General features: G+C 49.5%; 1 protein-coding gene across 7 annotated transcripts in view; it reads right to left on the bottom strand.

The window, feature by feature from the left end:
• Positions 1-13,039, bottom strand: part of astn2 (astrotactin 2) — a 266,754-nt gene that overhangs the window by 24,131 nt on the left and 229,584 nt on the right. For 6 of the 7 annotated variants that reach the window (XR_014125160.1, XR_014125159.1, XM_081720222.1 and 3 more), the window contains one exon: positions 12,070-12,218. Coding sequence is in view for 5 of the 7 variants with exons in the window: in XM_081720222.1 (XP_081576348.1) it covers positions 12,070-12,218 (149 nt within the window). In the remaining 2 variants the exon portion in view is untranslated. Of the gene's footprint in view, positions 1-2,351; positions 2,766-12,069; positions 12,219-13,039 lie in introns of those variants that run through there. The other variant, XM_081720223.1, reaches the window with a different exon arrangement.

The following is a 13,039-nucleotide window of genomic DNA, read 5'->3' as shown; positions in this document are numbered from 1 at the left end:
CTCTTCTGGACTGAGCTCCTCGGAGTGTAAGCACTCTTCCCCAAGTGCCCCTATAACCATATAACCCCTATAACAACTTTTTGTTAGATTTCCACATTCTTTCTTTCTCTCTCTCTCTATCTCCCACCATATATATATATATATATATATATATATATATATATATATATATATATATATATATATATATATGAGAGAGGTAGAGAGGAAAATGCAGTACAATTTCATGCTGACCACTGACTTCAGACTCTTTAACTGAAGACTCAGGTATGCTACTCTACACAAGCACAATATTTATTTTTCCTAAGGAAGATAAGTGCATGTGTGAGATGGGCTCTCATGTGACCTCACAATGAACAGTCTAGCGGAGACGCAGCGAGACACAGAGGAGATGCAAATTCTAACTCTCTGAGTAAAACTCCATTCCATTCCACTACGCGGGCCATACGGACGAAAGGGTGGATGGATCCTGGCAGAGGGAAGACATCCAGCTCAGCCAAAAATAACCTGACAAAGTCACTGTGACTGAGTCCGCCATGATGAATGAGTGTTCATGAGAAGCATAAAGCATTGCCAAGGACAAAAATCTTTGGAAAGACCTTGTTGAATCTTTGAAAATGAAAATTAAGCAAGACGGTATTTTGCAATACACCTAAATTGCACCGGACTTATTTATTCTGTGATGCCGACTTGTCAGTTCTGCACTAGCCTCAGTATCACAAAACAATGTAGTGACTGATTGCCATGACTCAGCAATGTGGACACGAGGCATTTAGCAATGCAATAATATAAAAATCACCAAACCTTTGAGCAAATTATGATGTTATCTACACCACACTACACAGAGGTTTGCAGTCTAGCCACAGCAGGTTTTGATCTATTTATGCTCCCAAAGCACCTCACACAGTCAACAAAGCTTGTCCAGGTAATCAGGCGTTTGGCCTGAACAACACAATAAAGGCATCATTACTGTTTCCGCAGGTTGTGGATGTCCCAGATCCTGCAGCCAGTTTCTGACCAATGGTGGCAGGCTAATGAAAGGACTGACTTTGGACTCCCAGTCTAATTTTCTACTGGCCTTAAGGGTCCATTCCCACCTTTGCCTGTAAAAAACAGCCATGCTTTCAGTAGAGCGTCTGGGCTTGACATTACAGCCGTCGCTCTTCTGGCAGGAGGTTACCAGGCCCAGGGGTCGGAGCCCAGAGAGGATGACTAGTGCCGCGTGGAAGGGCTGTGAGGGTCATCCATGAGCCCCGGGGCCTGGATGGCTGACGCTTCGGTCGGGTACATCTGTTTATATCAATCGGCCCCTCGGAGGCCGCACCAAAGCCGACAGACAATGAAAGACGCCGACTGCGACCTCCGTGGTTCAGAGACGTTTACGGTGCTGGAAGGTCCCCGAGCGCTCCGTGTTCGGGACTTTCTGCTGCATGGTTTGAGGTTACCGCAGCGGGGACCGATTTCGCCAGTATTCCTCTCTTCCTCTCTTCCTTCTCATCACACCTGGAAGGTTTGCAGCACACAGCCTCATCTCCAGGATACAAGCCTGGAATGAACTGTTTCTGAATTTATCTTGGCCAGATGGAGAAGGAGGCTTTGGCCTCGCTGAACTTCCTACATGAGATCCATCACACGACCCGTTTGCGAGGTAAATGGCGCTGCAAAGCATTTGATCTCGGTATGGTTCGCCATTCTGGGACTCCTAAATCACCCGTGGACTTGAGCTCACAGAAGCCTTTTTCCGAATCCTCCGAGCTGCCCATCTGTTTTTGCACATTGGGACACGATAAATTAACAAGTACTCACTTCTTGCCTTACAGTGCACAACAATAAAGTTGATGGAGCCTCCTGTGTGTTGAAGCGCTTGCCTCCCTGCGGGGGGTCGTATTTTTGCAGGGGCAAGGTATACATCATGCACTGCACACATCTCTATCTCAGGCTCCATTCTGGTGGAGACGGTAAATCAGTTGCCAAACAAGGCTTAGCATGTCCCCCCCCCCTCTTTTTATGGGCTTCTAAAGCTGCCAGCCACATCCCCTGTTAATCTGTCAGCATGTTTCAACTGCCCGCACACCTGAGCCGCTTCCTCTGACGCCCTCGCCTGCTCCTCCATCGCTGGTTTGTTGATGCAGACGTGGCGATGTGGGACTCCGGGGCCATGGGTTTGGGGAGATCGGTGTCTAGTGCTGGAGAGGTCAGCGTGACATCAGGGCTGAGGTCAGAGCTGAGTCATTTCTAGCAGTCAGAATCAGGGTGTGAGGTCAGTCTGCTCCAGTGCACTCCTCTTGGAACATAAAGGTCATCTGAGGAAAAGCCGTAAAGTAACAAACGTCTCTCTCCCGTCCAGGAACACTTTTACTTGGACACATAAATGCTTTGGGTTGCCGCGATGAAAGTGATAGTGGTTAGCACATAGTCTGCAGTGCAGACAGTGATGTAGGTATCTCAAATGGGCTGTTTATTAACTACATCGACCATATAAAAGAGCTATTAATGTGCCCGATCACACATGAAAATAAAACACCATATGAAGCACCATAGCAGAGTTTAGAAATACAAAGGAAAAGAATAACTCTATTAAACGGACAGAGACCGATGCCACGTATATTACATGTGAATTATATTGTATTTCTCCACTTTCCTCTCTCTTCCCCACTCTCATTCTATCTCTCTCTCTGCTTCATTCTGCTCACTGTCTCCTTTTCTGATTTTCATGTCTCTCGTTTTTTTTTTTCTGCTTGTCAGTGTCTCAGAGCCTCGGTTTCCTTGACAGGGAGAAATAAAGACAAAATAGAGAGAGGGAGAAGAGGAAGAATGAAGTGAGGGAGAAGAAAAAGAAAAAAAAGCCAACTTGCTAATCACAGCTCTGCATTTCAAAGGGCCATTTACTAGTCTGACATCACTGTGACTATTCGATTGATTAGTAGGACCCCAGGCTGTATTAAGGTCCTAACCCAGAGACTCCAGTCTGCACACCCAGGATTTAAGGTCCTAACCCAGAGACTCCAGTCTGCAGACCCAGGATTTAAGGTCCTAACCCAGAGACTCCAGTCTGCACACTCAGGATTTAAGGTCCTAACCCAGAGACTCCAGTCTGCAGACCCAGGATTTAAGGTCCTAACCCAGAGACTCCAGTCTGCACACTCAGGATTTAAGGTCCTAACCCAGAGACTCCAGTCTGCACACTCAGGATTTAAGGTCCTAACCCAGAGACTCCAGTCTGCACACCCAGGCTGTACTAAGGTCCTAACCCAGAGACTCCAGTATGCACACCCAGGATTTAAGGTCCTAACCCAGAGACTCCAGTCTGTACACCCAGGCTGTATTAAGGTCCTAACCCAGAGACTCCAGTCTGCACACCCAGGCTGTACTAAGGTCCTAACCCAGAGACTCCAGTCTGCAGACCCAGGATTTAAGGTCCTAACCCAGAGACTCCAGTCTGCACACTCAGGATTTAAGGTCCTAACCCAGAGACTCCAGTCTGCAGACCCAGGATTTAAGGTCCTAACCCAGAGACTCCAGTCTGCACACTCAGGATTTAAGGTCCTAACCCAGAGACTCCAGTCTGCACACTCAGGATTTAAGGTCCTAACCCAGAGACTCCAGTCTGCACACCCAGGCTGTACTAAGGTCCTAACCCAGAGACTCCAGTCTGCACACCCAGGATTTAAGGTCCTAACCCAGAGACTCCAGTCTGTACACCCAGGCTGTATTAAGGTCCTAACCCAGAGACTCCAGTCTGCACACCCAGGCTGTAGTAAGGTCCTAACCCAGAGACTCCAGTCTGCACACTCAGGATTTAAGGTCCTAACCCAGAGACTCCAGTCTGCACAGCCAGGCTGTATTAAGGTCCTAACCCAGAGACTCCAGTCTGCAGACCCAGGATTTAAGGTCCTAACCCAGAGACTCCAGTCTGCACACCCAGGATTTAAGGTCCTAACCCAGAGACTCCAGTCTGTACACCCAGGCTGTATTAAGGTCCTAACCCAGAGACTCCAGTCTGCAGACCCAGGATTTAAGGTCCTAGCCCAGAGACTCCAGTCTGCACACTCAGGATTTAAGGTCCTAACCCAGAGACTCCAGTCTGCACACCCAGGATTTAAGGTCCTAACCCAGAGACTCCAGTCTGCACACTCAGGATTTAAGGTCCTAACCCAGAGACTCCAGTCTGCACACTCAGGATTTAAGGTCCTAACCCAGAGACTCCAGTCTGCACACTCAGGATTTAAGGTCCTAACCCAGAGACTCCAGTCTGCACAGCCAGGCTGTATTAAGGTCCTAACCCAGAGACTCCAGTCTGCACACCCAGGCTGTATTAAGGTCCTAACCCAGAGACTCCAGTCTGCACACCCAGGATTTAAGGTCCTAAGCCAGAGACTGCAGCATAGGCATTGGATACTGAGGCATATCTGGTTAAATCCAGACTGGAGGGCAAACGAGGGCACAAAAATGAAGTCTGAAGAGAATGACTTCATTCCTCCAGATGGAGAGTGACAGACTCAAACGTCTGAACTGTTCTCTTTACTGGAGCAGGGATTTTTAATCCAATTAGAAGGAATGACAGACACATACACACTGCACAATCGCAAAAGTATTTAAGTTCTTTCATCAAAACAAATTAGTTTGTGTTCTAAGCAAAGATGATAATTAGATTTATGGTCATCAGCTGGAACATCATAGCACTAAATGTTCTCATTACATGCTGACCTAATTTGCATCTATGCGTCTTGGCGCGGTGCTAATGACGTCATTCTTAACGAGAGAACTGTCTCTTCATCTTCCTTTCAATTAGGAGGAAATGAGAGCTGGCTCACATAAAACTGAGAAATTTTTGGCTGGACTATCAAATAAAACTCAACCCAAATTAGAAACGAATGCATAAGACACGGTACAACAACGTAATGTTTCTGCCTCTGTAAAGGTCCGTCGCTGCCCTTTATGAAGGGCTGCGCACTGGCTCAGATTCATATGCCATAGGAGTTCATTAGGCGGTGGTCTCCAGACAGAGTGTTATGGCAGCGGGGATGTAGAGCTAAAATACCAAGCCCAGTGACCTTATCTGATGCTAACTTGAAGTAGACCAGGTATTACATCACTGCTTGGGTGGCATTTTGCTCTAAGAGCAGTTAACGCGATAAATGCCATAGCAATAAAAATACACTTTGATATCATTGCTGTGTGTGTGTGTGTGAGTGTGTGTGTGTGTGCTTGTGTAATCATGGGGCGTGTGTGTGCATGTGTGTGTGTGTGTGTGTGTGTGTGTGTGTGCATGGTACAAGCAAGGCAGAACGAGTAAGGAAGTTATAGACTTGACTCTTAGTATAAATGAGCATGTGTGTGTGTGTGTGTGTGTGTGTGTGTGTGTGTGTGTGTGTGCGTTTCTGACAGAGAAGGAGTGAGTCACGGTGTGTGTGTGTGTGTGTGTGTGTGTGTGCGCGTCTGTGTGTGTATGAGCGTGTGAGAGAGCCCAGCCTTGGCGCTCTGCCTACTCTCCAATCTGCTGATGGCCCCGCTCGTGACGGCAAGAGAAGCGGCAGCCATTTTTAGCGATGAGCTCATCCTTAATTAAGCAAACAAAGGCGAGTAGCCGAGGCGCGCCAATCCGTTATCTGCACTCATCCTTGAGGATGGTGTTTTATCTCCTCCTGACTGAGCCTCGCTCCTGTGCCTGGCTTATCCACAGCCATCGGCACAACAGGAGCAGACACCACTTCAACACAACAACCTGCCGTTATGTAAACAGAAGAGCCTAATGGTGAGGGGTGGGTGGGTGGAGGGTGACACGGCAGGGTGGATGGTGGTGGTGGTGGGTGGGTGGAGGGTGACAGGGCAGGGTGGATGGTGGTGGTGGATGGTGGTGGTGGTGGTGGTGGGTGGGTGGGTGGGTGACGGGTGATAGGGCAGGGCAGTTGGTGGTGGTGGGTGGGTGAAGGGTGACAGGGCAGGGTGGGTCGAAGGGTGACAGGGCAGGGTGGATGGTGGGTGGGTGGGTGAAGGGTGACAGGGCAGGGTGGATGGTGGTGGGTGGGTGGGTGGGTGGGTGAAGGGTGACAGGGCAGGGTGGATGATGGTGGTGGGTGGGTGAAGGGTGACAGGGGTTTGGGTGAAGGGTGACAGGGCAGGGTGGATGGTGGTGGGTGCGTGGGTGGGTGGGTGAAGGGTGACAGGGCAGGGTGGGTGGGTGGGTGGGTGAAGGGTGATAGGGCGGGGCAGTAGGTGGTGGTGGGTGGTGGGTGGGTGAAGGGTGATAGGGTGGGGCAGTAGGTGGTGGTGGGTGGTGGGTGGGTGAAGGGTGATAGGGCGGGGCAGTAGGTGGTGGTGGGTGGTGGGTGGGTGAAGGGTGATAGGGTGGGGCAGTAGGTGGTGGTGGGTGGTGGGTGGGTGAAGGGTGACAGGGCAGGGTGGGTCGAAGGGTGACAGGGCAGGGTGGATGGTGGGTGGGTGGGTGAAGGGTGACAGGGCAGGGTGGATGGTGGGTGGGTGGGTGAAGGGTGACAGGGCAGGGTGGATGGTGGGTGGGTGGAAGGGTGACAGGCAGGGTGGATGGTGGTGGGTGGGTGGGAGGGTGGGTGAAGGGTGACAGGGCAGGGTGGATGATGGTGGTGGGTGGGTGAAGGGTGACAGGGGTTTGGGTGAAGGGTGACAGGGCAGGGTGGATGGTGGTGGGTGCGTGGGTGGGTGGGTGAAGGGTGACAGGGCAGGGTGGGTGGGGGTGGGTGAAGGGTGATAGGGCGGGGCAGTAGGTGGTGGTGGGTGGTGGTGGTGAAGGGTGATAGGTGGGGCAGTAGGTGGTGGTGGGTGGGTGGGTGAAGGGTGATAGGGTGGGGCAGTAGGTGGTGGTGGGGGTGGTGGGTGGGTGAAGGGTGAGAGGGTGGGGCAGTAGGTGGTGGTGGGTGGTGGGTGGGTGAAGGGTGATAGGGCGGGGCAGTAGGTGGTGGTGGGTGGTGGGTGGGTGAAGGGTGATAGGGTGGGGCAGTTGGAAGTAATGGATGGGGATCATTCCCTGATAAGCCACCTAGTCAAAATGGGAGGATGAAATGGAGATGAAAAATAAAAAAGATCAAATGCTGCGCTGATCTTGCTGTCACACCGCAGAGCTGGGAGATGACATCATCGGCGTGTGGTGGCCAGAACAAGCTCAGTCTCTCTCTCCCTTTCACCCTATCATTTTCTCTCCCTCTCCTTCTCTCTCTCACACTTTTTTTTCTGTCTCCCTTTCCTCTCTCCCTCTGCCTGGGTTTTACTTTCTCTGCTTCTCCCTGTGAGACCCCTCCCTCCTGTATTCTCTCTCTCACAGACTCTCTCTCTCTCTCTCCAGTGAACCTCTCTCCTCTCTCTCTCTCTCTCTCTCTCTCTCTCTCTCTCTCTCTCTCTCTCTCTCTCTCTCTCTCTCTCTCTCTCTCTCTCTCTCTCTCTGTCTCTCTCTCTCTCTCTCTCTCTCTCTCTCTCTCTCTCTCTCTCTCTCTGAACCTCTTTCTCTCTCTCTCTCTCTCTCTCTCTCTCTCTGTCTCTCTCTCTCTCTCTCTCTCTCTCTCTCCTCTCTCTCTCTCTCTCTCTCTCTCTCTCTCTCTCTCTCTCTCTCTCTCTCTCTCTCTCTCTCTCTCTCTCTCTCTCTCTCTCTCTCTCTCTCCTCTCTCTCTTCTCTCTCTCTCTCTCTCTCTCTCTCTCTCTCTCTCTCCTGTCTCTCTCTCTCTCTCTCTCTCTCTCTCTCCTTGAACCTCTCTCTCTCTCTCTCTCTCTCTCTCTCTCTCTCTCTCTCCTCTCTCTCTCTCCTCTCCTCTCTCCCCTCTCTCTCTGTCTCCTCCTCTCTCTCTCTCTCTCTCCTCTCTCTCTCTCTCTCTCTGTTCGCCTTATTTAACCCTGATTTCCATCATGTGCCATTGGGAGGACCAGCAGGCAGTGTACGGCACCTTTTTCATACTTAATTAGCGAACAGGAGAGGAGGGGACCAGCCGTCTCCAGTCGTCCGTTTGACCTAGTGCGGGGATAATAGTCTGTCTGACATAAGAGAGTTACACAGAATCCGGCTACCCGCATAAACCCTCCGAATTTCCACTGCAATTCGAAGGAGTGTCGGTCAGCTGACAGCTGCAGACCGTACAGGGCGTCAGCTCACGTGTCAGTACAGTGCATCTTTTACAGAGCTGCATGTGCCTGTCGTCTGCCACAACACAAAGCGGGGCATGAGTGTGATACGCTTGGTCCTGATTGAAACCGGGAACCCATCAGGGAGATGCACACCTTGGTATGTCTGAAACCACCAGACAGAGGGCAACAGCAATGGTTTCCAGTACCATGGGGACACTCGGTAAGATCCCAGTACAAGACAGGACCGGTTCCACGGCCGGATAAGCACGGATGACATCAGCGACTTTTTTTCGCAGGAACGTCGATGATATCGGCCACTTCTTTCGCAGGAACGCCGATGACATCAGCCTCTTCCTTTGCTCATTTTCCATTTACCTGATGTGGCGGTACAGGGGGCAGGCGGAGCTTCCGGATGCAACACACAGAAGCAAGTCAGGGCTGGTCGCTAGGTGACGTCTGAGTGCAGGGCTGCCTGACTGCCTATGGCATCTCCGAGGAACATGGACCACATGCCCGACGCCATCTAGAGGTCTTAGCGGGTGATGGAGATTTAAAAAAAAGAAGAAAAAGGTTTGGAGACAGAGATGCAGTTAGCCCCGTCAGAGCATCACGGACCGTCAGCAGCCAACTGGGAAAAAAATTATTTGCCTTTTGTTGAGAACGGGAGCGATACAACTCCTCTTGCTGTGTATGGCAACACTTCTCCAAGGAAAATGTTTAATTTTATTTATTCATTCTGTGGAAAAAGCTCATTTACTCAGCTGTTCTAGTCCATTAGAGTACTTATACTCTGCTTAGGAGAGATGTGATTTCTTCCTGGAAGCTGAATGATCGGCTCAAACAGACCTCCCGCAGTCAAAAGAATCAGTAACAAAGTAATTATTCTTTAGTTTAAATATCAAATGTAGATTGAACATATGTTGCAAGGAGCTGTTTACGACTAACCTTTAGCTTAGGCGACAAGCATCATTACTGGGAATCGATCTTTACACACCAAATTGTTAACCAAATAGCACATTGTAAAGTTGTTTATAGACGGATGAACTAGAACATTCTCCATGCCCAACATTGGTCAGAACAGAGCTAAACATTTTATTTACTTTAATTAGTAAATGCAAAACATATTTGTGGGCAGTGACTCAATTGCCTTAGGTGAGCACTGTGGTTGGTTGTGAAATATCCGAAATATCACAATGCATGTAGGGTGGGCAAGAGAGAGAGAGAGAGAGAGAGAGAGAGAGAGAGAGAGAGAGAGGGAGAGAGAGAGATCATAGTCATAGAAAGAGAAAAAGAAAGGGAGATAGAGGAAGGGTATTGGGGTTTGCCAGTGAACTAGATTATGTTTAGTTTATAGTGAGCAAACTCCTTTGGCCAAACACTAAGATTAAACACATGCATCAGTGTTGGGACTCCTCTTCCATACTCATGACCTTGTGACCTTTGCTAGTCCTCACAAGTCCACTACAGAGCTGGATCACAAGCCAACGGGCGGAAACTTGAGCACAGCGTTTACTTTGCAATTATCCGTTCAGCTTCTCGGAGAGGCTCAACAAGTCTCTGCTTTCTCTGAAGTATAACCAGGAGCTTTGAGTTCCATTTTCGCACAAACAAGACACAGGGCATTTCAAGAGGCCCACAAAATCACTCAGAGATGCCATGCAACAGTAATGCGGCCCGCTTAGAGGGAAAACCGGAGACTGTGTTTTGAATGCAGAGCGACACATCAGCTTTTAGTTGAGTTTAGTTTATTGGGTCTATTTTGTCAGGGACCGTGTACAGAAAACATTCACCTCAAACGAGAAGAGATGCTTTGCACCACAGTTACCTAACCAGCTGGTTTCTATCTGCGGTCTCGGACCCTTTAGTTATTATGGCCTCAAACTCTGGAATTTTCTGCCATATAACCCTGCTGAGCTATTGACAGTCTTGGCATTTAAAATTGGATCTCAGAATGCCCCGGTTCATTAGGCTGAGTCTTCTAGTTTAGATTTAGCGTGTTCTTAAGCGCTTAAGGCCTCCTTCCCTTCATCAGTTGACTTTGATTGCAGCTCAGCTGGTGGAGCAGGTAGATTAAAGTGCTACTAACATCGAGGTCATGTGATACATGTACCGTGATAAATATGTACGCTGATCTGGACAAGAGTGTCTGATAAATACTGTAAATGTAAATTTTGATATTGTCATCTGCTATTCTTCCGTTATTAAAAAAAAATAAAAAATACCAGTCAAATACAATTATTTGAATCTTTTTGTAAAGCACTTTGTAAAATTGTTTTTTAAAAAGGTGCCATATAAATAGAACGTATACTTTTTCTAATTGTTACATCCACAAATAAGACAGCAACACGAAATTAATCAAATTGATAACTGCCTTCACAGTTTGTAACATGAACTGTATATGCAGACTGTCCTAACTGACAGGCCGGTGGGAAAAGACTTGGAGTGTGAGCGGGCTGGGAGCGGTCCTCACGCTCATTCCTGTCACCATGCCGACTCCGGCTCCCGCTCCTCCCAGCGGACATCCCCCTCATCCTAATGGTAGAGGCTTTTGGCATTGCCTTTAACACATATGGATTTCTGAGGCTGCGAGTTCAACATTTGAAACATAAGCCATATTTCCAAGACCAGCATCTTTTATCACTGCACGATCTGTTCTTGTTGACATCAGGGATCTTTTCTTAAACAGGTTGGATATCACTGGCTAGGCAACTTGTCTCTTACTGCAATGGGTCCTCCTGAAAGAGTCCTTCATTTTGCAAAGTGGACCATTCTTTCCATAAATCCCCGACTCAAATACCAGCTCCAAATTCACATCAGCATGCTTGATCCCCGCGCAAGAGAACAATGGGTGCTTTTATTCTATCTCATAAAACCAGGCAATTCATTCTCATATTGTAGAATATATGATAGATGACACAGAGAGTTTCAGCCACTGAACCTCGGAACCCTGCGACAAGGCCTGCCAGAATCCTCTCCCAGGCTATTATGGCCATCGTCTGACAGTCACGACTTCGAACTTTTCCGGTATGAAAAAAAGCAGCGCGTTGCCGTGGATGTGCTTCCTCGAGGATTGCAGACACGGCGATCGTGGAATGATGGAACGTCCGCTAGCGCGCTGGCGACCTAACCCGTGACCGGCTGCGCAAAGTTGAGAGGATTTCGTCTATCGGCTGGCCATAATTGACAGGGTCTCATGGGTAAGAGAATGCGTGAGTCACCCGCCATCTGCCCCTTCCTGACTGACACACCCCTGCCAGGAGGAGCCTTCATGCCCAGGCTGTGATCGTCAGCCCTCCTCCAGTGTAGATGAATTTGTTGTGGACAGTTCTTTAGGATGACTAACTCTGGACCTATGTACCTTTCGTCTTTCCGAGCCTCCTTTATTAAATGTCTTTCACCCAGACTCTGAGTCACTAACTCTGAGTTGAGAGTTGAGAGTGTGTGTGTGTGTGTGTGTGTGTGTGTGAGTGTGAGTGTGTGTGTGTGTGTGTGTGTGTGTGTGTGTGTGGTGTGTGTGTGTTTGAGTGTGTGTGTGTGTGGGGTGTGTGTGTGGGTGTGAGTGTGTGTGGGGGGTGTGTGTGTGTGTTTGAGTGTGTGTGTGTGTGTGTGTGTGTGTGTGTGTGGTGTGTGTGTGCGTGTTGTGTGTGTGTGTGTGTTTGAGTGTGTGTGTGTGTGTGTGTGTGTGTGTGTGTGAGTGTGTGTATGAGTGTGTGTGTGTGAGTCTGTGTGTGTGTGTGTGTGAGTGTGTGTGTGTGTGTGTGTGTACATTTCTGATCACCTCTCTTGCCTGGAGGAGTATGAGGAAGACATCACATAGAGCAGCCATTTCCCAGCATCGGAAAATTGGATTTCTAAATTCTTCATGGTTATGAGATTAAAGCGTCCACCAGCTGAATGGTCGCGGCCTTCCTCGCCCCCACCTTGTGGTCGAGCGCCCGGGAAGACAGTCCCCCCTCCGGGTGAGCTGGGGAGCAGGCCTACCTGTGTAAATCTCCGCCTCTGACGGGTCTTCGACGCGCTTGTGCTGGATGATGTAATCTGCCACTCTGTAGCCAATCAGAGGCTCAATGTCCACCCACTCCAGGGCCACCACTGTGCTGGAGGGCTCAAGGTGTGGCGCCAGCCTCAGCCTGCCGTAAGGAGATCAGAAGGCCAGGTCCGTTTGTTTCAAAAAACATGCAGGCGAAGCCAAAGAATCAAAAACACGCTAATGCTGAACTTGGTAATATTTACTAATATTTACTAACTAAGTGTTATAAAACTGTTTTCGAATTTTGCTTTGTAAACAGATCAGAGGTAGCTTTATTTGCTTTAATATCTTATAAAGAACATTGTGTTCTGCCTTTGTTCTGAAAGTCACTCATCTTCAGGTCCTCATGACTCACGATTACATGAAGGGGCGTCATTGTGGAACATTCTGGTACCTTCCTCAGGAGGGAACAAACCCGACAGACAGCAATTAAAGAGTGGCAAGGGCCCCGTAGGAGAGGAGCATGGGAGGAGGGGAGAGGAGAGGAGAGAGGAGATGAGGGGAAAGGAGAGGAAGAGGGGAGTAGGGGAGGAAAGAGGAGGAGTGGCAAGAGGAGGGGAGTAGAAGAGAGGTATGAAGGAAAGATGGGGCAGGAGAGGAGAGTAGAGGATGGGAGGAGAGGAGGGAGGGAGAGAAGGGGAGAGGAGGAGAGGAGGCGGAGGAGGGGAGGGCGAGAGTGGGAGGTGGAGAGGAGAAAGGAGGGAGGAGGAGATGAGGAAGGAGAGGTGGGAGGAGAAGGGGAGGGAGGATAGGAGGGTGGTGAGTGTGGGAGGGGAGAGGAGGAGGGGAGAGGAGAGGAGAGGAGGGGAGGAGAGGAGGGGAGAGGAGGAGAGGAGCAGAGAGGGGGGGAGGGGAGGAGGAGGAGGAGGAGAGGGGAGGAGGAAAGAGGAGATGAGGGGAAAGGAGAGGAAGAGGGGAGTA

This window comes from Electrophorus electricus, chromosome 8 (genome assembly GCF_041902795.1).
Source record: "Electrophorus electricus isolate QZ-2024a chromosome 8, ASM4190279v1, whole genome shotgun sequence".
NCBI classification, from domain to species: Eukaryota; Metazoa; Chordata; class Actinopteri; order Gymnotiformes; family Gymnotidae; genus Electrophorus; species Electrophorus electricus.
This window is presented reverse-complemented; position numbering and strand designations above follow the sequence as displayed.